Source organism: Neophocaena asiaeorientalis, unplaced genomic scaffold, assembly GCF_003031525.2.
Source record: "Neophocaena asiaeorientalis asiaeorientalis breed wild unplaced genomic scaffold, Neophocaena_asiaeorientalis_V1.1 scaffold188, whole genome shotgun sequence".
NCBI classification, from domain to species: Eukaryota; Metazoa; Chordata; class Mammalia; order Artiodactyla; family Phocoenidae; genus Neophocaena; species Neophocaena asiaeorientalis.
In genome coordinates, this window is record NW_020174156.1 from 4480420 (window position 1) to 4508164 (window position 27745).

A 27745-nucleotide genomic window follows, 5' to 3' on the forward strand; every position below is an offset into this window, starting at 1 on the left:
GAAGTCTCAAACAAGAATGAAAATAACATCCCAGTTTACTCTCTCACCTCCTCTGTCCATCACTAATGTTCAAAGAACTCAAAAGTTTAGAGTACTCCAAGACTGCCAGCTGGGGATCTCTATATCCTTTGAATATAGGGATCATGTCTCCTTCTCCAGCACAGAACACAAAGCCTGGCATGTCATACATGCTTAATAAACATGTACACAACACTGTTTGTGGACACTGAAGAAGTCCCATCTGACTTTAGAATCAAGATATTTATGCTTCAATGAGCAGTGTTTTTGTTTTTATCTTGTAGGCATTGTGGACTAGGATGCCCTGGATACCACAGAGTTCTCACAAATTTGTGGCCCACCTCTGTGAAGTGTAGAGCCTTTACTAAGAGCCTTTTCAGCCTCATTGCTGGTCCCACTTCATCATTCCCACCACCCTTGTCCTGTTTCTCTCTAATGATCTGTTTTAAATTGTTTATGTTTTTCATGCCTATACCCAGCATGCAACTTGGTACTTTAGAGACACTCAAAACATATTGATTAGATTTCATCAAACTTAACCCCTCTCTGAAATAAGACACTACCCTTTTAATAAAAGAACAAATGAAGAACAAACCCTTCCCCTGAGGTGATCCTGAGAATTAATAGTTCCCTTCCTACCATCATAAAGAAAAGGAGGCTGACCAGTGAGGTTATCCAGCCAAATATACCCTTCCTACTGCCCCCACTCCTTCCCACAGCTTTTATTTTTAGGGTGAAGGCCTGTCACTTTTTGCTTCACACATGCCTAGTGAAGCATGGCTGAGCAAAAGCCCAACAGGTACTTTCTCGAAACTTCTGTCCATCACAAGAATAAAAATGACTCTATTGATGTGAAAGATTCTGGAAGGGAGGCTAAGAAAACTTTCAGTTGCTTTCCAAAGAACTGGAGAGAAGATGCAATTGCTAAATCTTTGTGGTAAGGGAAAGGACAGTCAGGAGAAGGTGACAGGATCCAGGTTTCCTCAGCTGGGGAGACGAAGGGTCACGTTGTGGGGCCATCTCTGTATTTTCGATACTAAAGAGAATTAAGGGAGTTGGGAAAGCACAAAGGTTTATTAACAAAATTCAGGATTAAGAAGAGAGATGTGAGGGCTTCCCTGGTGGCGCAGTGGTTGGGAGTCCGCCTGCCAATGCAGGGGACACGGGTTTGAGCCCTGGTCTGGGAAGATCCCACATGCCGCGGAACAACTAAGCCCATGCGCCACAACTGCTGAGCCTGCGTTCTGGAGCCCACGAGCCACAGCCCCTGAAGCGCATGCCTGGAGCCTGTGCTCTGCAGCAAGAGAAGCCACCGCAGTGAGAAGCCTGCACACCACAATGAAGAGTAGCCCCCTCTCTTTGCAACTAGAGAAAGCCCGCTTGCAGCAACGAAGACCCAGCACAGCCAAAAATTAATTAATTAAAAATAAAAAATTAAAATTAAAAAAAAGAGAGAAGAGAGATGAGGGTCTAAATCTTCCCCTGAATGGCTGCCTCAGCGTTTTGCTAGGTTTCTATATCCATATGTTAGGCACAAAAGAAAGAAGGACCTATAGCCATGGTAATATAAATATATATAAACAAATTTTGAGTGGCATTTAAGTGTCTTGTGTATATAAAATTATTATTCATATGTTCCTTTGTGTTATATATCACGCAGTCTAAAAGTTAAATCTTTCCTAGCCCATACCTCCCACCAAGAAAAGAATGATCTAAAAACACAAGGATTTTTACCTTTTCAATCTACATTACATTTTTCCAACTAAGTGTTGATCACTTACTAAAGTTTTCATTTGTTGAAATGCACTCTCCAAACATGTGATAAAATCATAAGATCACTAAATCTTTACCCCAAATTCATACCAGTCTCAGAAACATACACATGGCTATAGTTTGAAACAAAAACTTAGAATCCTAATGTAGGATTCAGCATAATGTCAAATCTCTTTGGACACAAAAACAAGGAACGCGTGACAAGAGCCATCAAACAGGACTGTTCCTGTGAAAACCACATAACTAGTAATTTTACCCTCCTTAAAGTTTTCTTACTTTAGTATGTGGCACTTGTTTAAAGACTTTAGATCGTATGGACAAATGTGATATTCCAATAAAAAATATGTTAAAGAAAATTTATTGATGCTTTATGCATATTCATAATTTAATCCTCACACACCCTGCCAGGAAGGCTCTATTAACCCTACTGTATACAAAAGTTGATTCTGAGGAGCCAAGTAACTTGCTTATAGAAACACAGTAACACAGTAACCAGACCTCTTGAAGACACGTCAGGGGCTTGTGATACTACCTTATATATTCATTAGCACAAAAGAAGGACCCATCAATAATAGAAGTAAATGAATGATTGACATATTATGATAGAATTTTCAAGGATAATAATAGTCTAGTGGGAGCCAGTTTATGTGTGTTGAAAGGTGGTGGGTGGCAAGGTTAGAAAAAGCTAAAAACACAAAGGCAGAGAAATCTTTTCTCTACCAGTAACGTGGAGTTGCATTTCTAAGTGCCTGGCCCTGAGGACCCACACCCTATCATGTACGGGACACACCTCATCTGGCCAGTCCAAACGTGTGCATTTGAGACCCTGATGACTAGAAGCTTTAATAAAGCAGCTCCTTTATTACAACCTTGCTAGATGGTCTCAAAAGTAATGTATATCGCATTGTATTTGGAAGAATCTTATATAGTGACAAACTTATTGTCACTGGCTGATAAATGTTTCTCCAAAAAAAATTTAAAAGCCAAATCAATTCACAACAGCATAAGAAAAGGAAAAACTCCATTTTTAATGGAATTCCATTTTTATTGAGACCATTTCAATAACTTAGTACTGTTAGCCACTAAAACTACTACTATAAACTCTCTCGGCACCAAAATGTAAAGAACCCTGATGCATGCATACGCTAAATTGGCTCTTTTTTAATTCAACCACAAATGACTTGTCTTTAAATTTTTTTACTGTTTTTTGAATCAAAGCATTAAAAAAAATTGTAGACATGATCTAACAGTGCTGAAGAAGGAAAAATATAAAGGTAACCCCTTACTGCTTTAAACTCTTTCAATCCAGCATCCAGCCAGTAGAAAATGTATCATGGCAGTCATAGACCAATTTTCATACTAAGTTATAACTCACTGAGAAATTCTGCTTTCTTGGAGATACTTTCAGACCCTTAATGTTGTGCTAGTACCAGCTCTCTGCACTAACCACATTTATGAGTGTACTCACATTTATTCTTAGCTGATTAAATATGAGGTTGCCAACCAGCCCTTGTATGAGAATATTAAGCCTTGTTTATGATAAATATCAGCATGCTCATCCTCCATTCTTAACTAATTGAAGAATCTTCCTGCTGTTTATAAACAAATAATCCAGTGATTACAGCACAGTGAAAAAAAGCAAGTGCCAGTATGCCCACTAATAAAGTCAGGGGAAAGAGTCATTCAAACATACTCCACTAGCAAAACTCATTCCATTTCTTTTATATTTTCTTCCTGTGAAATATACAAATCTAAATTGGTTCTGGAATCCAAGGTCTTACCCCTAAGCTCCCATCAGTATAGCTCAAAGTTCACCAACAGCCCACCTCATCTGTATCTCTACATACAGTTGCGTGAGTTGTGTACTGTACAATCCTAGGGGTACCAGTGACATTGTAAAACTCATAGATGTCAATATTTAAATCACAACTTATAAACTGGTAGTAGCAGTAAAATATGTGGGGTTTTTTTCATAAAACAGTGTATTATCACAATTTTTCAACAGAGAATAACAGTGTTTTGATGAGGGGGCATAGTTTTCTAATTCACATTAAAACACGAGATTAGCAGTGATCTTGTCACAAACCATTTTAATTCAGGTAAATCAATTAATCATTTGATAATGTATATAACAAAGGATAGGAATTTTTTTCCTGTTGGAAGGCACCTTACCATAAAGAGGGCAAAGACTTAACCAAGGGCCCACACATCTCCCAAAGAAGTTACTTAAATCACTTTTTTCCTCACTTTTTAAAAAGTTAAATGCATTGTTATATCAGTTTTGTCACTGTTCACATACGGACCGAGGAAGAGGTTCACAGAGATTTCATCTCCTCAAAGACTGATCTATAAATTAGGAAAATATATGCAAAAACATATCCAATAAGTAATAAAAAGAAAAACTACAAAGTTCTTTAATTCCATCTGTATCCAGAGAAGAGGGAGGGAGAAGAGAAGGAGAAAGGAGAACAGGAAGAGAGAATAGAGGGGAAAGTATCATAGAGAGGTGAGGGCTGGCAGGCAGGGCAGGGCAGGGAAGGAAAAGAGAGATACAAAGAAAGAAATCAGAGGATGTAAATGTGTAGAAAAAAAAAGGAGAGGCATATAGAAGAGATATAGCAAGAAAGATAGCAGGTGAAAAAATCAAAGAAAAGTTATTGTAAATTCTCAGATGAGTGCTGGTTTAAGAGTAAACTGAATTGATTCTGCTTTATGTTTCCTTGCTTTATGGAAAAAGTTACCTTGTCAACATTAACTGGGCATGAACCATTTATCACAGCTCTTTATTCAATATCTCTACACTTTCTGAGATTCTTTTTCAGCAGCTCACCAGGGGTACAGCTGTCTTCTTGACTAGTAGCAAGGTGACCAAGGTGATTTGGCTGAAAAAAATGAAGCCAAGCTGAAAAGATAAGAGTTCCCTGAGATAACTGACAGCTGTGGACAGATACAAGACAGAAAGGTCGACACTCTGGTTCCATGGAAAAGTATGTTCAGTGGAGAATAATGAACACTCACCACGCTTAGCTGTGGCAAAAGGAATCCACTGGAGTTATCCAATTGTTTTTTGGAGTCACCCAATTTTAATCAATATTTAAGCTATATGAGTGAGCTATCAAAGTACATCTTGGCCAGATACCTAAAAACATTGTTTTAATCAGTGTGTGAGTTCTTAGGGTTTCTAGAGGCACTAGTTTGAATATGAAAAGAAAAACCATCATGGTTATTTCACAGATCATTAAGTTGGCCTCAGTACTCCTCCTAGTACCACACACGCACACATACACACACACACAGAGTATCTTCTGGTGACAGTTTATCTCATTTTCCACAGTGCTCCTATATACCTAAGTGTGGAAAAAATTTTGAAGAATCCATGTCCCTGGTGAATGTTGTCATGGAAAACTTCAGGAAGTACCAACACTTCTCCTGCTATTCTGACCCGGAAGGAAACCAGAAGAGTGTCATCCTAACCAAACTCTACAGTTCCAACGTGCTGTTCCATTCACTCTTTTGGCCAACGTGTATGATGGCTGGGGGCGTGGCTATCGTTGCCATGGTGAAACTCACACAGTACCTCTCCCTGCTCTGTGAGAGGATTCAACAGATCAATAGATAAAAGCAAAGTGGATGAGATCATTTTCTTTAAAGCTCAAATACTGTTTTCTTTCATTCTTCACCAAAGAACCTTAAGTTTGTAATGTGCAGTCTGTTATGAGTTCCTTAATATATTCTTATATGTAGAGCAATAATGCAAAAGCTGTTCTATATGCAAACATGATGTCTTTATTATTCAGGAGAAGAAATAACTGTTTTTTGTTGGTTGGGTTTTTTTCATAATCTTGGTTCAAAGCTGGAACTAGTACTTCCTTCTCTCCTTCCACCAAAATCAGGCTCAGTTATTCATTTACCAAGCTTCATGGAGGTATATAGACAATATCAGTGTGATAAGGTCTGTGCTCAGAGTGGTCAGATTTCTTGAAGATATTTCTGCAATATTTTTCATCATTCATTGTTTACTAAAGCTGCAGCCAAAAATATTTTTTTTCCTTACTCTATACTGAGCCCTGTAGCAAGTGAAGGTACCAGATTTCCTTTAGGACTTTAGGCATTTTCCTTGTATTTCTACCATATCACTGTAAAGAAGGGGGGAAACCCAGCCAGTTATTTTTCTTTTATTACTTTATACTCATAACTTTAGATTTTTTAACTGATTTCCAAAAAATAAGCTGTTTTCCTTAACCAATTCTATAATCTCTTCCTGTGCTTTAAATAGAAAGTGAACAGAGCCCTTTTCCATGTAAGACCCTGCTATTGTGTGAGGAAATAACACTTACAAGGAGTTTCATTACCTGTGAACTGACAATGTTGAATAGATGCTCCATTACAATCTGGGAAAGTCTATGTTACTAAGATATTTGTGTTAAGATCTTTATTCCATTTCAATTGAACTGTTAGATGGTAAAATTAAGATCCTACTTGCTGGTCAAGACTGGTGGACTGATTTCAATGGGTAAATCTATCGTGGCAAATTAACATATTGGAATATTGCTTTTGGGAATTTATGTTTAAATTAACGAGTATGTAGTCTCTCTTTCTGACACATATTCCCTGATGGGATTTTAAAGCTATATGCACAGAATATTTGTCTCCTCTACATGTTTTACTTTTCTATTTACAGTTCCCTTTTTTGTTGTTAGATTTTATACACACTTTTTTTTCCTGACACACACTTGAACTGAATAACAGATTTAAAGGAAGCCTTTGTTCACAATGACATTCACTTCTTGTGTTTGGAGGTGGGGGTGGGGGTGGGGGAATGAGGAATTGGTTTTAAACAAAAACATTCCGTCTCTTATTTAACATCAATATCAGAAGAAGAAGACAAACATCTATCTTTCTCATCTATTTAAGTACCTTTTTCTAATGTAGTATCAAGGTATTGCAGAATTTTACAAATCATATTTGTGGAACGAATGGTGAAATTAATCTGATGATGTAGAAAGTATTCTGCAATATTGTAATACATAGTTTGACTTTTCATAAACAAATAAATCCATAGGGTATAATCAGGACTTCAAATGTGTAATTAAAACTTTAAAAAAATCCATTATATCAGCAAGATTTGAATACCTCTTGCACTCTAAGCTGGCAAGCCCATGGCAGGCCAAAAACCTATGATTCACTATTTTTAAGCTTATTTAAAGAGATTATAAAGAAAGTTCCCTTTTTAACACCCAAACACATACACACAATATTATGAATACCTGGAAAATATGATGGAAAGCTCAATTCTTACTCCACCTTAAAAACATAATTCTGAAGATGATAGAGAAATCTTTGTGACTACAGAGCTAAAAATTTACAACCTTTAATGTTCCTTGGGCTTCCTTCAAGTGATCCAAGGGTGAAACATATGCAAGTATTATTATATGAGTTACTTTTTATTTTTCTCTGGATTTTTAATTAAAGATTTCCAACTGATATATCAGATAAGATTGTAGAAATCTCAAAATAATGACACCAAAAAGAAGTTAACTAGTGCCTTCTTGAATTCCAATAAAGCAACAGCCCCTTAAAGTAATTTAAATGTATATGCAATTAAATACTCATCATTAAAGGAGAAAGAACTGGGGCTAGTAATAATGTTTTAAATGCTTTGCATGTGTTAACTAACTTAATGTTTATAACAACCCTATTAGAGGGAGCACTATTATTATCCTATCCTACAGATGAGAATGTTGAAGCTCAGAGATGTTAAGTAGCTTCCCCAAGGTTACACAAACACTAAGATGACACAGAGCTGAGAAAGTACCCAGCTTGCAGCTTTCCCATTGTGGTAACCATTTACACGGCTTTGGGGTCTTTCAGATAACACTAATGAGGTCTGGAAGGGAAGCAGGACTGAGCAGACAATTTTTAAGCTGAATCTGTTCCACCCTTTCACATTTGCAGGAACTATAAGGAATAATACAAAGTATACCACTGACTTCTCTCTTAAGAATGAATTTGTAATCTACTGGAAGGGTTGAGATAATATATACGAAAAAATAGAGAACAGCTAGGTCTTTAATCCACATCAATGCGGATAATATCTAAAGAGGGTTGGTATGAGGCTTAACTGGGAGGTATTAAGTAAAATGCCTAGCACTGTATATAGCATATAATAGATGCCTACCAAGTGGTAATTATTACTATTAATAGCAAAATGTATAAGTCATATTAATAGTATTAGTATAACCACTAGTAGTATATGGTCTCTTGGAGCTAGAATATCTTAAAACATCGTTTTGCCCAAAACTCACACCAATGCATAAATCCCTTCTAATCCTTAGCAGGGATCATCTAGCCATAGGGACAGTTACTACTTGAATCCTACCAGAAGTGAGACAGGTTACCAGTTAATAAAACAATGCTAAAAATTTTCCTGATAACAATTTGAAATCTGCCTCCCTATATCTACTCACTAAATCCACACAAAACCAGATCAATACTCTTGTCACTAACTTATTCTATTAGTGTTATTTTATTTAAAAATGGAGGGAGGGTAGGGAAAGAGCAAATTCCATTTGTTTAGAGTATAAGACCATAGAAAATAACTCATTCATCCAGAATTATGACATAAATGAAAATTTATAAAGGTAGCATAAATGACATCAACTTTAAAAGGTTAATAATATAATCGTTAGAACCTAAACATTCATGAATTAATTAAATTGATAAGTTAGCTAAACCCTTTAATGCCCATGTGAATTTTATACCTCTCAAGTATGATTTGGCCTTTTATACCTCTCAAGTATGATTTGGCCTTCTGGCAAGTAACACTATCTGAAATTTTACATTATGTCCTTATTCAACTTTATGACAACAAACTAAGTTGTCTAAGTAACCAGATTACTTAGGAGCATAGATGTTTTCCTAACAAAATGTTGCTACAATTGTGCCATGGGTTCATCTTGGCTAAGGTACCATTCTCCAGTGCAATGCCAAGGAACTGGAAGGAAACGTCATTCTGTGCATTCTTGTAGTGACTTTATGAGCAAATGTTTCATTTAGGTAGGAAGAGAAGTTGTTCTCTCAAACAATATAATCACTTAATTAGGGCTTCCAGACCTGTTCTTCAGCCAAGTTCTTCTAAAACAAATTTAATCCCCAAGCCCTTGCAAACTGTAATATGACTTGTTACCAACATAGTATGAGATCAGGCTATGGAGAAAGCTTCAAGGTTCTCTCCCCAATCCCACTACCTATTAGCACAATTAGCAGTACCATAAGTTTTCGTAGGTAGAAGTCACAATATCTCTTCATAAAAATCTCTCCTCCCCCTCCTCGGTGTCTCTCTCTCTCTCTCTCCACCCCCCCTTTCTCTTAGCTCTATTTCTTCTCCTGTTTAAACTCCATACACCAGCAAAGATGATCCCCAGCCATTACATGTTCACGAAATCCCTTGTGTCTATAATCAAAACAGGAGAAAAACCCAGCATTCATATCAGTCCTCAAAAATGCCAGTTCTCTTTGTATCACCTGCACACTACTGGGCCCATCCCCGTAATGACTGACAGCAGGGCACATTATCTGCAGGCCCACCAGGTGGGGGTCAAATAATTCCCCAGATGTAAACACATGTGTGTGAAATAAGAGAGGAAGGGGTGCTTGGCAAGCAAAAACAACAGATGCCCACTACAGGCAACTTGGACAAACTCATACCAGATTCTTCTGCCAACGCAGCTTTTGGTTGGAGAAAAAGTGCCACACATATAGGAAGGAAAAACTAGTGTTACTGAGAGAATAAAGGAGTAAAAAGAGCTGGCGCTCAAATTTTACCTTGCAATTTTTCTACGAATCCTCTAATCATCTCATAAAATTTTTTTAATTCTGGTTTTCACTCAATGAGAGATGCAGGAATATTTTGATTTCAGTCAGAGAGGTTCCCTTAGGGTCAACTGACACCATGCTAAGAGGAAAGAATTGACAGGAAACAGAAACAAGTTTAAAAGAAGAGAGGGTAGTGATAATATATGGGGAAAGGAGATTTGGAATTAGAAAATCTAATTTAAGCAACTATTGCTATTCATCAGTTACTAGAGAATTTCTCTGTGTTTTTCTTAAGGGCCTTCTCCTTCGAGGTTAATAAATACCTATTTAGACTAGCACAGATTCTGTTGTCCCATTTATTGCTTGTTTTGGAGTAAATTCATTTAAGGAGCATGTGAAGAGATGAATGGGTAGGTTCTCCCTACCCTTTAGGTTTTTCACACATCATAACATTTAAGAAAACGGTTCCTTCTTAGACCATGCAGTGAGAGAGCTGGTCACAGAGACAGCAACAGGAAGCATCACTCACCATCTGAAATACTATGGTGACTTCAACATCTAGACATCCATATAATACCCTCAACTTAGGTCTGTCCAAACTCATCAGCCTCCTCCAGTTAGAGAATCATCAAAGCTCTGCTCTTTTATTTGCTGCACTAAAATCCAGCAGCAGTTTCTAAGGCAGCTGCAAAGCCTGACACTTAGCTCCTTCCCATGGTGAGCAAACAGACTGTCCTGGTGCCATCCTTGAGCATGAAAGAAGTATCATTTCAGAAAAATTAACAGTATCCGTCTCTAACCAAAAGCATTCAGCTGCTGTAGCTGACATCTAGCAATGCTGAGAAGAAAGCAGTGATTGGGGACTCATACTACATGTAAAATATATTCCTTCCTTTCCAACAGTTCTGACACATACAGAATTTGGTGCAAATACTACACTTAGGTCCATCTCTAGAAAGTCATAATCAGCTGGGAAATTTCAGCTTTTCTAGAAACAGAGAGTGCCCTAAATACAGCTTGGGTGACTGTTAATGGAAATCCCAGGAGCCAGGTCCAGCTCAGCCCGTCGAAGCCATGCAAAACAAACTGGTTTGTTGCTAACACCAACAAAGAGGCCTTCCAACTCTCAATTTCTTTGAAAATGTCACACTATCTGGCTGAATAAATAACCCTTGAATACTAACAACACTCAAGTTATCCTGGCAAACATCCAAGACTATTTAGAAGATTCTACTTGGTGTCTGTGAGAAGTCTCATGTCCAAATCATCCAACAGTGGAAATCAGCAACTGTCTCCACTTTTAAGAATGAAGTCTTTTAATAGCTGAGTAGCCTCAGAAACTCCCAGCATTTACCACTAAATTCAAAAAACCCACTGAGACTGGAACAAAGGGGCCCTTTGGAAGACCAGGTAAAGCCAGCAGTTTACTTTACCTCTGATATCAGTGTAGTTTGTGTTCCCTGAACAGCAGCCACTGGGCAAACTACAAGCTACCTTCACATGGTCATTCCCCCCATTTCCACTTCTATTTTGTGTAAAGTAGGAAGTCAAACCCAACGCAACCCTGACATTGGTAGGCATCAAGCCCTGCTAAAAGGAAGAGGCTTTCATTCAACAACAGATGTAGACCAGCCTGATGTTCTGCCTTTATTTAGGAAAATTTACATCCCAAGACCTAGTAACAGTTTGCTGCTGCAAATGACTTGGATCATGGAGTGAAATGGCCCTTCAAGCCTCTTTCCCACTGTCATCCCCACACCTCTTATGCTTCAGCCATCTAATTAATCAGTGGTCATCCCTAATGTTCTAAATTATTTCACACTTCTGGGCTTTTGCATTTACTGTCTCCTCTGCCTGAGACTCCTTTCTCTGATCTCTCTTCTATTCATCCAGCTAACTAATACTCATTCTTCAAGATTAGCTCAAACTTCGTCTGCACCAGATGATTCAGGTCCAGAGTAGATGCCTATCTTCTGTGCTTCGATAACATCCCATTGCACCCTTCTATAAAAACACTTATCACACCACATGATAGTCGTGGTTTATTTCTCTAGTAGCCCCACAAGTTTTTTGAAGACATGGATTTATTTTATTCATCTTCATTTTATTATGTGTGTATATTCTCAGCCCCTAGTACAATTCCTGGCATACAGGAGGGCGCAATAAACGATACTTAAATGAATAAACAAATAATTGAATTACTAATAAAAAGTAGTCAAATTAAGCAGATTTCTCTGTATTGTGACTTGAATATCTTCCCAAAGAACAAAAATACCTGAAAAGCCACCAGGAGAGATCAGTACCTTTTAGTGTAGATTCTTGTGACCTGACAGTAAAAGTGCAGCTGGCCCTGAGCAATGCTGGCTTTCTCAGCCAATAATTCCTCATCACACTAAAGTGGCCTATAACCATCTAGCACCCCAGAAACGTAAGAGCGGAGCTATAGAAGAACATAAAAGGTAAATTCTGATAAGAGACAATTGGAGTCTTAAATTTACAGAATGGAATAATGCCCAAGAGGGGGAAGGTCTAAATAAATGATTAGCACACAGGCTTTGGGAACATTCAGACCTCAGTTTGAATCCTGATTCCACTACTCACTAGCTGTGAGATTCGGGAAAATGTATCAGTTTTTTCATCTGGAACACAGGAATAGTAACACCCAAATCATAAGATTAAATGAGATAATATATAAAATGCTTATCAAAATGTCTAGCACATAATAAACACTCATGAAATGACAGCAATTGTTTTATGATGATTAATAATAAAAGGCAGGGGACTTCCCTGGTGGCGCAGTGGTTAAGAATCCGCCTGCCAATTCAGGAGACACAGGTTCGAGCCCTGGTTCTGGGAAGAGCCCACATGCCACGGAGCAACTAAGCGTGTGCACTACAACTACTGAGCCTGCACTCTAGAGCCCGCGAGCCACAACTACTGAAGCCCACGCGCCTAGAACCTGTACTCCGCAACAAGAGAAGCCACTGCGATGAGAAGCCCATGTACCACAATGAAGAGTAGCCCCCACTCTCTCCAACTTAGAGAAGGCCCGCGCACAGCAAGGAAGACTCAACGCAGCCAAAACTAAATACATAAATAAATAAACTTTTTTAAAAATAATAATAATAGTAAAAGGCAGAGACATCATTTTTACGACTGCGAACTGGAAGTTTTGAGGCAAAGAATCAAAAAATGAATGCAAGTTGGGTAATAAAGATTAAGACAAGCTTCATCCCTCCTACAATTTTTCTGAGGACTGGCCCCAGCCTCAGCACTTCCAAATGAAACCTCATAACCAAGGTCAGTTCCTGGGACATTTGAAAGAATTCCTGTCAACAGAGGAATGTAGATGGGGAGTCCAGAGATTGATTTGAGATATTATATCACATGCTCCCTAGTTTCTTTGGAGGAGAAACCTGTGAAGAAGATTCTGTTCACTCCCCCCAAGTGGTAAGAAAAGGGATTCAGTCCTCATATAGAACCTCATCTAGGCAGTGTGTGAAATTCCAGAAAACTTCTTTAAAATGGAGGCATAAGAGGCTGAGTGAGCAAGCATCTGAGTTTAAGGGCTCCAGAGAGCCACCCATAAAGGAAACAAGGGGTGCAGGGCAAGACTCAGAGGAGGAGGAAAAAGTGAATGTCTACACTTAAACCAGAGGCACTAAGACCAAGGCTACATTCAAGGAGTGCTAGACACTCAATCCAATTCCTGTTTCTTGCTAGAAAAGAATGGAGGAACTGACTCTGATAACCACACACCTTATCCAAATATATTGACATTTTTACACAAAGGATTACCAGGCACCTACTTTAACTTGAGACTAAGGACATAAACATGAACTATCAACTCAGAAAACGAAAATGTTTATCCCTTACTTTCTATCTCCAATTTCCAGCAAACTGGAAAGAGTAAGAAGAAAATGGCCTAATATGTGGCTAAATAGCATCACACTGGAAACATTTTTATTCTCCACCCCACCCCCAAAAACAGGATGGCTATAAGTGGAACACTTCCGACCCTCAAAAAAAATAATGTGTATACTCTGGAGATCTGGTGTGTCAGGAAAGGACCACAGTGCTTAAGATGTCTACACACAAACATACACACTTGCCCTTCTGGAAGAAATAGCTTATTCAAGTTTTTTATCAGGCAGGGCTCATCTGCTTCCTAACTGAGTCATTATCATGTAGTGGCTCTGTTCTAGAAATTTTAAAGGGAAGAAAGTGGGGAGAAGGTAGAGGACAGAAGTTCCAGAAACTGTTTCTTCTCACAAATAAGTTATAACCTGATTTCTATTGCAATTAAGCCAGAATAGCAAACTGGTGTTCAGAGAAAAGGTGATGTTTTTCTGCCTAACATAAAACCACTAATATACCCAGACATCAGCATAATTGACCGGAAATTAGTTAAAACAGCAGAGAGCTGAAAAAAACACAACACAGAGGGTGTCCTGCCATTATCTGGGATCATTTTTCCCCCATCACTTACCACATGCTTAAAGAGGTGGGAAAGCAAATTGCCAACCACAGCAGAACATGACAAGCCCCCTGCTGCTCTCTGTGTCCACGAGCTGCTCCTTCAGTCTGTTCAACCAAGTTCTGGCTGCGGCTGCCCCAGGGATATTACAAGGGCTTGACTCATTTATACATATGTCACGTTGTCGGGGTTTTCACCTAAACAGGTAAAATATGCCACAAATCGTGTAATAAAACATGGCATAATTTGTCACATTTGCAACATTTCCAAATGTCAGTGTCATGTCATCTCCCTGGCAAACAAGAGAGGGAAATGGGTTTTTAAAAATCTGGCCAAAAATGGTTCTGCTCTCTGTATTAAGAGGTTGTTCTGTGGCGGGGTCCTTTCCTGGCATGACTTACAGTACTGTTTTGGGAGCGCTCTCACCAGAGCATAAAAGGAGGAAGAGAAAAACCTCAGGAAGATTCGCTGTAGGCACTGAAGATGTCCAGTGAATAAATGTGAATTATTACTGCCTAAAACTTAATTTTACAGAGTTAGGTTAGATGCTTAGCACATGGTCAAAAATAATGAAAAGGGAGATGACCATAGAGACAGGTGATGCAAAAATGAAAGGATTGAGAAAAATGACCAGGCGGTAGCAGAGCCTCTGAGAATTCACCTGCAAAGCAAGCACTGCCTTGACAAATGGGATTTGGTGTCATCTATGTCTGTGTCCCATTGCTATGTTAAACATCTGTCCAAGTATCAGTAAACCAGTAAAAAATACAGAAAAGAACATTATACATCATGATTTGACATGTCAGATTTCTATAATATAACAGAGACATATAACATGAAGAAGATATTATACCTTCTTTTAAAAAGAACACTTGTGGAGAGGCCCTATATCACTTGGTATAGGCATTCAAATGTATTTTGGGGGGGACAGTGTGGTGTGATGAGAGAAGCACTGGACATGGAGCCAGTGGACCTACTCCTTGCCTCAGCTCTTCCTCTTTCCAGCTAAAAGACAAGCCCCCTAACCTCTCTCCATGTCCTGATTTTCTCCCTTACAAGGTGATGGTGAAAATAATACCTTTCCTCCTCACCTCAGATGGTTATTATGAAGATCAAATGAGATTATGTGCTTGAAAACATTTCATATACTTTGCACAGCTTTTTTTCCCTTTTCCCAAGGAATTCCATCCATGCCAATGGCTTTAAGACCTTCAAATATCAACTGATATTCCAAAATTTGCATATTTAGCTGTGGGCTCTTTCCTAGGTCTCAAAGCTCTATCTTTATTTGCCTCTGGATATCTCCACCTGGGGAGTCTTCAGGCATTTACAACTCAATATGTCCAGTGGAAATGGCCCTCTTTCGAAACCCACACAAACACTTTTGCTCACACGTACCTCCACCCTCCCTGCCATTCACGCTGAACCTCTTGCTTTCCTTGGTACATGATCCAACCACATTGTCACCGTGTTGCACTGACCCTATGCCCTAAGCATCTGTGAGGTCAGCCCCTTCTTTTCTATCCACACTGTCACTCTCTTAGTAGCTATAGCCTCAGAATCAGTCTTCCTACCACCAATCTCTCCACTGCCCCCACCCCACCTTCTCTACACCAGAAGGAACTTTTACAAATAGATATCTGATCATATCCCACCCTGAGTAGAACTGTGAAATGACTTCCCATTGCCTTTGTGATGAAGCTCAAATACCGTGACTTGACCTTCAAGTGCTTCATGAATTCATCCCACGTTCCATTTCCAGCCTCATCTTCTCCTACCCACATCCCACTCCCCAAGCCGTCCTGTTCTAGCCATATTGAGCTATTTCTTCAAACACACCAAACTTTCTCAAGCCTCTGTGCCTTTGCCCCTGCTCTCTGCCTAGCCTTCCTCCTAGTGTCAGCAGAGGGATTGGTAAAAGCATGGACTCTGGAAACCAAATGCCTGGGTTCATACCCTGTCTCTGCCCTGGGCATGATACTTGTCTCATTTGGGGTTCACCCAAAAGCAGACTCTGAGACAAAGAGCCAGCAGTTTATTTGGAGGTTCAGAAAATACCAGTAGGGGAGTGGGGAAGTATACAACATGATGATTTGATGCATATATATACTGCAAAATCATTACCAACAATAGGGTTAGTTAACACTTTCGTCACCTCACATAATTACCATTTTGTGTCTGTGTATGGTGAGAATATCTACAGTCTACTTTATTAGCAACTGTCAAGTATATAATACAGTATTGTTAACTATAGTCAACTTGTTGGACATTAGATTCCCAGAACTTATTCATCTTATAACTGGAAGTCTGTACCCTTTGACCAACATTTCCCCATTTCCCCCACATCCCAGTCCCTGGAAATTACCATTCTACTCTCTGTTTCTGTGAGTTCAGATATTCTAGATTTCACATATAAGTGATGTCATACAATATTTGTCTTTCTCCGACGTATAACACTGAGCATGATGCCCTCAGGGTCCATCCATGTTGTCAAAATGGCACGATTTCCTTCTTTCTCATGGCTGAATGATATTCCATTTTATATATATATATATTTATATATATATGTATGTATATATATATATATGAAATGGATCTAGAGTCAGGATTTATGGGCCTAGGAATTGAGGAATAGAAATGGGAGTAGCACCATTCACTATTAGCCCTAATTATCCACAAGCAAATTTTTGCTTCTCATCCCCATGACCTCCCATCTCCAGCAGACTTCTGCTCTGCTAGTCTAAAGGTCTAAGTTTTAAAAGGAGGAATGCTTGAAGTATCAGAAATACAACAATGATTAAGCCATGATATCATATGTCACATCTATACATATATCTCACATCTTCTTTATCCATTCAACTGTAGCCAGACACTTAGGCTGTTTCTATATCTTGGCTATTGTGAATAATGCTGCAGTGAACATGGGAATGGAGATATCTCTTGGAGATCCTTTGGATATATACCCAGAAGTGGGATTGCTGGGTTATATGGTAGTTCTATTTTTAATTTTTTGAGGAAACTCCATAATGTTTTCCATAGTGGCTATAAGATACTCTCCTAGCTCCAAAGCATATTTCTATCATGGCATTTGCCATATTCCTTTTGACTATTTTTTTATTACATTTTTATGGGTCTTTCTTTTCTATCAAGCAGTGTCTTGAAGGGAATTCTTGTCAAATTCTATGCCTAGGACTTCTCTCCACCTGTCAATGCAGGGGACACGGGTTCAAACCCTGGTCCAGGAAGATCCCACATGCCACAGAGCAACTAAGCCCATGCACCAAAACTACTGAGCCTGTGCTCTAGAGCCCGTGAGCCACAACTACTGAAGCCTGCACGCCTAGAGCCCATGCTCCACAACGAGAGAAGCCACTGCGATGAGAAGCCCGCGCACTGCAACAAAGAGTAGCCCCCACCCACTGCAACTAGAGAAAGCTCATGTGCAGCAACGAAGACCCAATGCAGCCATAAATAAATAAATAAATTTATTATTTAAAAAAAATTCTATGCCTAGCACAAAGTGAGCACTCAGTGTTTGTAAAATTGAGTTGAACTAAGTTGTCTCATAAAACTTGTTTTCTTTTTATGCCAAAAAAGGAAAGAAAATGGGAGTTAGAGCTAGAAAAAGAAATAAGAAAAAGAAGAGAAAGAGGTGTGTATTCAAAATGCATTAATAGTAGGGGCTCAGTTAGTATTTTCCGAATAAAGTAATAAGAGACTATGAAATGAGCACTAGTACGTATCAGGCATTATGTGAAGCACTTAAAATACAACAATGATTAAGACAAAGTCCCTGCCCCAAAAAAGATTACAGAGGGAACACACAGATTAATGAATAAAAGGAATAGATATCACTGAGTTAATAGCGGTAGGGAAGAGACAAGGACACCTAAGGATAGTCACCGGTTCACGTCAATGCTCTTTAACCAATTTACAAGTGCTAAACAGTCACAACCAAAACTGACCTATACTCTGAAGTTTGGGGAACTTCCCTGGTGCCTTGATAGCACATGTTTCCTACTTGGATACTAAATATTTCCAGTTCTATGAGGTCAACTCGACACATCAGAAAATACTACATGGACACAACCGCCACTAGGGGCGTCGCGCCGAGGCCGTCCTGCCCCGGTCTCTACGCCTGGCCCGATTGGCCGCACGGCGCTGAGGCCCGCCCCCGCTTGCGCGGCCAGCCCCGGAGGGGCGGGAGGGTCCGGGCGGTGGAGTCGCTGTGTCCCGGCGGCGTGGCGTGGAGCACCCGCCGGGGCCGCAGGAACAAGCGCCCCGCGGAACTGCTACTCCCAGAGCAGCCCGGGCCCCCCATCTCCGCCCCGCCGCGCTCTCAGGCGCCGAGCACTACAACTCCCGGCATGCCGTGAACTTGACGGCTGCGCCTCCAGGGTGGAGTCCGGCCCTCCCGGCCGCCCCGCTCTCCCGCCCCGTCCCCGCCGCTCTCCCGGCCGCGCGCGGAGCGGGGACGCGAGCCATGGAGGAGACACCGACCCCGCTACTGGGCAGCCGCAAGCCGCACCTGGAGAAGCTGACCTTGGGGGTCACCCACATCCTAGAATCATCCCAAGGTGTGACAGAGGTGACCATCATAGAAAAGGCGCCTGCTGAATGTCACATGATTTCTTCATGGGAACAAAAAAATAACTGTGCTGCCTGAGGATCTGAAGAACTTTTACCTGATGACCAACGGCTTCCACATGACATGGAATGTGAAGCTGGATGAACACACCATTCCACTGGGCAGCATGGCAATTAACAGCATCTCAAAACTGACTCAACTCAACCAGTCTTCCATGTACTCTCTTCCTAACGCACCAACTCTTGCAGACCTGGAGAATGATACACAAGAAGCGATATTTGAGCTGGATCCTTGCAACCTGAATGGGAAGGTTTGCCTTGCCTACAAAAGAGGTAAACCAGCATTAGCACAAGACACTGAGATCTGGTTCCTGGACAGAGCGTTATACTGGCATTTTCTCACAGATAACTTTACTGCCTATTATCTCCTGCTTATCACCCACCTGGGCCTGCTCCAGTGGGAGTACGCCTTCACAGCTATGGCATTAGCCCATAGGCCAAGCAATGGTTCAACATGTGTAAACCCATCACCTACAACACAAACCTACTCACGGAAGAGACCGACTCCTTTGTGAACAAGCTAGATCCCAGCAAAGTGTTCAAGAGCAAGAACAAGACATTAATCCCCAAATAGAAAGGGCCTGTTCAGCCTGCAGGTGGCCAGAAAGGGCCCACGGGTCCTCCTTCCACCTCTAAATCCTCCTCTGGCTCTGGAAACAATGTCCGAAAATGAGCGCCCAGCTCCCCGCCAGCCCCACAGCGATGATTTCCAAGCACAGATGCCCCAGGCGTGGCCCAAGCCTCAGATTCTGTGTATGGAACCATTGTCCTCTCTCCATCTGAGTTACAAAATCCTAGGCCTTTTACTTCCATTGGCTTGAGCCAGGAGTTGGAAGGGCATACTCAGCTCTCCCCAAGAATCCTTCTCTCATACCCCTTACAGCAGGTTGTGTCACCTACTAATTCTGGAAGCTGTGGAGAATGTAAGGTGTTGTGTAAGTGACTAAGTAGATCTATTAAGAGCTTTCTTTTCTTTCTACTCCAACCCCCTACCCCTCAGCAGTAATTAGAGAAGTCCCCCATAGAAACCACTGGTTTTGACCTATGAGGCATTAGAACTATGCTGCTCAACTGGTAGCACTTTTTTTTTACATCTTTATTAGAGTATAATTGTTTACAATGGTGTGTTAGTTTCTGCAGGTAGCCACTTTTTAAAGAGCTAAATTTAAGCCATATTAAAAATGGGAGTATTCATGTGGCTAGTGGAGTCTGTATTAGCACAGAGATGATGAAACATTTCTATCATCACAGAAAGTTCTATTGGGCAGCACTGCATTAGAATACTTTTGCATTACCCTTCCTCAGCTCAGTTAATTTTTGTTAGAGAATATGGATACCTTAATTTGATGGGTTATAATGTTCCATGAAAAACCTTGAATATCCATTTTTATGTTCTTTATATCCTTCACCACAAACAGATCTTGCTTTGCTCATTTTCAGTTTCCTATAAAGTTTCTTCATCAGTTTCCTATAAAGTTTCTTGTTTCCAGTTTCGTGATGTGATATTTGTACGTTTGCCAAAATTATCTTTCTCACTTTTTTTTTTAAAGAAGAGGTGATTCTGCTGTACCATTAAAACCCAAACAAAACAAAACCTGCCAAGCATTGCTTTGCCAGGACTCTTCATGCACAGTTTTGATCAAATCAGTCACTTTGGACAAGAGCTTCCACCTGCTCTGCCTACTCACAACTGCTCAACAATTCATGGGGTAGCAGAAAAGGATAGACAGGAACCAAGTTGTCAAGGATAATAGCTGAGGTTTAGTCTTCCAGAAGCATTTTTCTGCCAAAACTCATCAAAGGGAGAAACAGCACTGCCAGATAAGAGATTCCAGCATTTGGCTCCTTCCCCAAGTCAGGGTTAGAAGGGGATTGAGAAGTTGTGTCATCTTCCACTGTGGTAGATGTCCTTCCTCTAGAGCTCATGGAGCCGCTGAATTATTTCTTAAGTCCTAGTCCAGTTCTCGATTTCACAAATGAAGCAGCAGAGGAGCCACAAAACAATGGTGCACTTCAAATCAGTGACAATCAGCTGGAATCCCAAAGGGCTATAGACAGAAGAGGGTTCTAATAAGGAAAGGTTTGAGACCAGCCTCAGGAGGAGCAGAGCATTCAAGAGCAGGAATGGCTACCTAATATGTAGGACCCAGTGCAAAATGAAGATGTGGGACCTTTTGTCCAAAAATCAGGTAAACACTACCATTAGAAGTACTAATATGCAGTAGCAATTCTCATATCAGACAAAATAGACTCTAAAATAAAGACTATTATAAGAGACAAAGAAGGACACTACATAATGATCAAGGGATCAATCCAAGAAGATATAACAATTGTAAATATTTATGCATCCAGCATAGGAGCACCTCAATACATAAGGCAAATACTAACAGCCATAAAAGGGGAAATTGACAGTAACACAATCATAGTAGGGGACTTTAACACCCCACTTTCACAATGGACAGATCATCCAAATTGAAAATAAATAAGGAAACACAAGCTTTAAATGACACATTAAACAAGATAGAATTAATTGATATTTATAGGACATTCCATCCAAAAACAACAGAATACACTTTCTTCTCAAGTGCTCATAGAGCACTGTCAAGGATAGATCATATCTTGGGTCACAAATCAAGCCTTGGTAAATTTAAGAAAATTGAAATCATATAAAGTATCTTTTCCAAATACAACGCTATGAGACTAGATATCAATTACAGGAAAAAATCTGTAAAAAATACAAACACATGGAGGCTAAACAATACACTACTAAATAACCAAGAGATCACTGAAGAAATCAAAGAGGAAATCAAAAATACCTAGAAACAAATGACAAAGAAAACACGATGACCCAAAACTTATGGCATGCAGCAAAGCAGTTCTAAGAGGGAAGTTCATAGCAATACAATCCTAGCTCAGGAAACAAGAAACATCTCAAATAACCTAAGCTTACACCTAAAGCAATTACAGAAAGAAGAACAAAAACACCCCAAAGTTAGCAGAAGGAAAGAAATCATAAAGATCAGAAATAAATGAAAAACAAATGAAGGAAATGATAGCAAAGATCAATAAACCTAAAAGCTGGCTCTTTCAGAAAAACAAAATTGATAAAGTATTAGCCAGATGCATCAAAAAAAAAGGGAGGGGCTTCCCTGGTGGCGCAGAGGTTGAAAGTCCACCTGCTGATGCAGGGGACACGGGTTTGTGCCCCTATCACAAAGGAAGAAGACTACAGGCCAATATCACTGATGAACATAGATGCAAAAATCCTCAGTAAAACACTAGCAAACAGAATTCAACAGCACATTAGAAGCATCATACATCATGATCAAGTGGGATTTATCCCAGGAATGCAAGGATACTTCAATATACCCAAATCAATGTGATAAACCATATTAACAAATTGAAGGAGAAAAACCATATGATCATCTCAATAGATGCAGAAAAAGCTGTTGACAAAATTCAACACCCAATCCAAAAATGGGCAGAAGACCTAAATAGACATTTCTCCAAAGAACATATACAGATTGCCCACATACACATGAAAGAATGCTCAACATCACTACTTAGAGAAATGAAAATCAAAACTACAATGAGGTATCACCTCACACCAGTCAGAATGGCCTCATCAAAAAATCTACAAACAATAAATGCTGGAGAAACCTAGAGGGGTGGGATAGGGCGGGTGGGAGGGAGATGCAGGAGGGAGGAGATATGGGGATATGTGTATATGTATCGCTGATTCACTTTGTTATACAGCAGAAACTAACACACCATTGTAAAGCAATTATACTACAGTAAAGATGTTACAAAATAAAAAAGAAAGAAAATACTATGCAGTTCAGGTCTAGAAAAGAGTTTGTTCACTTCCACTGAGTCCAATCTAGACACAGTACGCAAAAGAGAAAAACAATCTCTTGGAAAGGTGTATTTTCTTAAAACTTTTCATGCACTGATACGTAACATTTGCTAAAGATTTATTTAGTGAAAGAAGCAAGGGAGAAGCCAGTATGTAGGGCTTGCTTCAAGCATATATGATGACCTCTTCTGTGGATACCAGTCAGCCTCTTTCCCAGCCACTCCTGTCATCACCAATGGGCTCATTAACAGTGGCCATGGTGGCAAGGATGGAGTTTATACATGGGCTCCACAATATGAACTCCCACTCACGAAAGCTGATCTGGCTACAACCACCGCTGACTGCCCAATCTGCCAGTAGCAGAGACTAACACTGAGTATGTGACAAGGCACCATTCCCCATCTAGTGGCAGGTTGAAAGCACTGAACCACTTCCATTGTGGAAGGGGTAGTACTTTTTTCTTACTGAAATAGACACTCTGGCTATGGATTTGGCTTCCCTACTTGCTATGCTTCTGCCAAAACTACCATCCTTGGACTTATAGAAGGTGTTACCCACTATCATGGTATTCTAACAATATTGCTTCTGATCAAGGAACTCACTTCTCAGCAAAAGAAGTGTAGCAATAAGCCCATGATCATGGAATCCACTGGTCTTACCATGTTGCCACCATCCAAAACATCTGGCTTAACAGAACAGTGGAAGGACTTTTTGGAGATTCAGTTACAGGGTGCAATACCTTGCAGAGCTAGCGCAAGGCTCTCCAGGAGCCTATATATGCTCTTATTCAGCATCCGATATATGATTATATTTCTCCCAGAGCTGGGGTTCACGGGTCCAGGAATTGAGGAATGGAATTAGGTGTGGTACCACTCACTATCAGCCCTAATCAACCACTAGCAAAATTTCTGCTTCTCATCCCCATGACCTCCCATCCTCAGTAGACCTCTGTCTGCTGGTCTAAAGTCTAAGGTTCAAAGGTAGAAATGCTTTCTCCAGTAGACACAAAAATTATTTAATTAAACTGGAAGTTAAGACTGATATGCCACAACTCACTCCTTGTGGTTCTAAATCCACAGCCAACGAAAGAGTTACTGTACTGGCTGGGGAGACTGATCCTAATTATCAAAGGAAAACTGAGTCGCTACTACACAATAAGGAACAGTATGTCTGGAATACAGGTCTCTTAGGGTCTCTCTTAGTACTACTATTCCCTTTGACTAATTTCCATTAATCAATGGAAAACTACAACCACCCAATTAAGGCAGGAATGCTTAATGGCCCAGACCCCTCAGAAATGAAAATGCAAGTCACTTCACCAGGCAAAGAGCTACAACAAACTGAGGTTCTTGCTGAGGGCAAAGAGAATATGGAATGAGTAGTGGAATAAGGTAGCTATAAATGCCAGCTACAACCACATGACCAGTTATAAAAATGAAAACTCAGGACTTTCCTGGTGGCACAGTGGTTAAGAATCCATCTGCTAATGCAGGGGACACGGGTTCGATCCCTGGTCCAGAAAGATCCCACATGCCGCGGGGCAACTAAGCCCGCGAGCCACAACTACTGAGCCTGCGTGCCACAAATACTGAATCCCACGTGCCTAGAGCCCATGTTCCGCAACAAAGAGAAGCCACCACAATGAGAAGCCCGTGCACCAGAAAAAAGAGTAGCCCCCGCTCACTGCAACTAGAGAAAGCCCACACACAGCAATGAAGACTCAATGCAGCCAAAAAATAAATAAATTTATTTAAAAAATAAATAAAAATGAGAACTATAATAGTTATGAGTACTTCTTTATGTTGTTATGAATATGTTTGTATGTACTTTAAGGAAATATATTTGCCTTCTACCCTCTCTTATCCCTTTATCATCTAAGATGTATTACAATAGTTAACTTTATGTCACAATAGTTAAGTGACAAAATATCAAGGATAAGAGTAAATATCACCCAAGGACTTTGCATCCTCTTCTGGCAAAGGGTTAGTGTGTTTTCATGACATGCAGGGTAGTTGTGTCATGTTAGATGGAAGTATGACTTTGTTATTGTCTTTATTTGGAGATTAAATATGGCTTAAGGAGATGTGTATGGTTGCCAGGATGACAAGACGTAGACTGTCATGGTCAGTTCTATGTGTCAGCTTGGCTAGGATGTGGCTCCAGTTATTCAAACACTAATCTAGGTGTTACTGTGAAAGTATTTTGTAGATATGATTAGCATCTATTATCAGTGGACTCTCAAGTAAGGGAGATTACCCTAAATAATCTGGGTGGGCCTGATTCTATCAGCTGAATGGTTTTAAGTGCAGAACCAAGGTTTCCCTGAAAAAGAAATTCTGCCTATGCCTGAAGCTTCAGCTCATGCCAGAGAGCTCCAGCTAGACCTTACTGATAGCCTGCCCTACAGATATATGTAGATATATAGTATACATATAGATATTATATAGATATATAGATATATCTTGCTTGCACATGACTATCTTGGCAAAATTCACAAGAAACTGGTATTGCTATTTGCCTTCTAAGAGGGAACTTGGTGGCTGGAAGATAGGAGAGAGACATTTTTCACTGTACACTTTCAGTAACTTTGAATTTTGAACTACTTGAATGTATTAGCTATTCAAAAAAGTTTTTTTATTTTAAAGTTATATAAAGTTATATAATTCCTTGAGAGAGCATGGTTCTAATTCTCACTAATTTCCTCTTCCCTTTTCCTTATATTCAGGTCTTATCTATGTCCATCTAGGTATACTGGCCCAAAACACTTTCTAAACACACAACTTTCAAACTGTGACTCCTTAAAAACTATCCATACCTTGAAAGAGTCAACGGACAACATAATCTTAAAAGACTCTGAAATTGTTCAAGAGTCCATATTCACCAAACTTTGGTGCTACAAGAAGTATGAGGTACTTTATGAAAATAAACCTCTATAGGGAGAATTTGCTAGTTGCTTCAGTGGTGTGTATAAAAATATTGTGGAGATTCACTTTGAAATAGCAAAACATCAAAGAAACAGGTGAGTACTCAATTGCAGCCCAACAGGGAGCCCCATTACACTACGTTACAGGGTAATCACTCATCTTTAGTGTTTCCTGGGATTTTGGAATGTCATTTGAAGCCATGTAACTTTATGGTGATGCATTGATCACGATGAATTTCTGCAGTGTTAAATGGCAGATCTTGTTATTTAAAAAAGTACACCATTTCCGTATCAGACATAATCTCCAATTCGGATCCTTACTATTAAAGGTGAAAATATGGGGAACTAACCCTCCATCAATAAAATGGCAGGGAATAGAAAGCCAACACACAAATGATACAGAGGGAAACTAAAAAACAGCCCCATCACTAGCATGACACTAGAAGTCAGACTGTGAGTTTATCCACTGATGTGTCACTTTGTCACTGATTTTACTGTAAGAAAAATGCTATATCTGTGGATTACAAGGTGGGAAATAAGGAATTGAATAAATTAGCCACTTGTGCTTCCAGAAGAAAATGAATTAAAATAACAACTGGATTAATAAGCAGGTAAAAGTTGTTTAAAGACGAAGATTACCGGGAGCTCAGTTGTATCAAACCTCTTAGAGAGTACACAGTCCATGGAAAATCATGATAACTGTAGCCAGCTATCAGGCACTGTACAGTTATCTGGGTTTGCTAGCACTATGGCAATCAAACACAAACTCTGAAAAAAAAACATAAAATCAGTATGTTTTCTACTCATAGCCTGACAGAAAATAGGTAAGACTTTCCTAAGCAAAGCACAAAACCAACAAGACATAGAGGAACATACTGACAGATTAAACTACATCAAAATATTGACAGATTCAAAAACATCCATAGAAGTTCACAAGCGAGTGAAAGATATAGATAAAATATTTATAATTCATATAATAGGCAAATTATATATCTAGTAAATAAAGTGCTCCTAAAAATCAAGAAAAAAAAAGAGGGCAACAGATAATGAACAAAGGATAGGCATGGGCAATTCATAGAAATGGAAATAAGAATGGCCAATAAGTGTTTGGAAAAATGTTTAATCACATTAATAATCAAGAAAAAGTAAACTAAATCAACAATAATATATCGCTGTATGTTCAGCCTATAAAATCAGCTTCATCAGACTGTAAAATATCAAAACTGTATGATTCCCAGTGTTATTACTGTGTAAAAATGAGAACTCTGTGTGAGTGCAAATTAGTATAGCCCTTATGGAGAACAATTTAGGAGTATTATCAAATTTTAAAACGTGAATTCCATTTGACTTAGCAATTCCACCTCTAAGGATATCTCTTAGAGATATAATTATATTTAGATATATGATTGAGGAGTGTGCGCTGCATTAATGCTGTGTTCACAGTAAAAAAAGAAAATGGAAAATAAAGGTCCATTAGAAAGGAAAGTGGTTAAATATGTACATGCATACCTTGAACATCTGTTCAGTGGTTAAAAAAATTGAAATAGACCCATATGTACAAATGTGGAAAGATCTGTAAGACATAGTATATGAAACGCAAGCCAAATTTGTGATACATATGAAATGGATATATTCCATATATGTACATTATGTAAATCTATAAATGCATGGGGGAAATCTGAAATTATAAACACCAAACAGTTAACAGTGGTTTCTTCTGGGGAGGAGAGCTGGATACAGGACAAAAAGTGAAAGCAGGCTTTGACTTTTTATTCTTTATTCTTCTATGTTACCTAAATCTTAATTTTTATAACATGGTGTAGTGGGCTAAATGGTACCCTCAAAAATATGTGTCCTATGATACTTAGTCTTATGTGTTAACTTAGCTAGACTATAGTACTCAGTTATTTAATCAAACACTAATCTAGTTGTTTCTGTGAAGGTATTTTGTAGATGTGGTTAACATCTTGATTGTTGGCTTTAACGGAGATTACCCTTGATGCAGTGGGTGAGCGTCATCCAATCAGTTAAGGCCTTAAGAGTAACCCGCTGTGGATACTGGCCCAAGACTGTAACATCAATTTCTGCCTGAGTTTTGAGCCGGCCCACCTGACCTACAGATTTCAGACTTGCAGACTCTCAAACGAGCCAGTTCCGAGAGAGGAGAGAGAGAGAGAGAGAGAGAGAGGGAGAGAGAGAGAGAGAGAGACCTCCTCTTCATTCTGTTTTCTGGAGA

At 39.5% G+C, this 27745-nt stretch overlaps 1 protein-coding gene and 1 pseudogene across 1 annotated transcript in view; both read left to right on the plus strand.

Moving 5' to 3' along the window:
* KCNMB2 (potassium calcium-activated channel subfamily M regulatory beta subunit 2) overlaps positions 1–6204 on the plus strand; it is a 29996-nt gene extending 23792 nt beyond the window's left edge. The window contains exon 4 of the mRNA XM_024755128.1: positions 5126–6204. Within this exon, the coding sequence (XP_024610896.1) occupies positions 5126–5410 (285 nt within the window). The 3' untranslated portion in view covers positions 5411–6204. The remainder of the gene's footprint in view (positions 1–5125) is intronic.
* A 12362-nt stretch (positions 6205–18566) lies between these two features.
* On the plus strand, positions 18567–19403 carry LOC112406367 (tubulin polyglutamylase complex subunit 2 pseudogene; annotated as a pseudogene).
* Positions 19404–27745: the final 8342 nt, after the last annotated feature.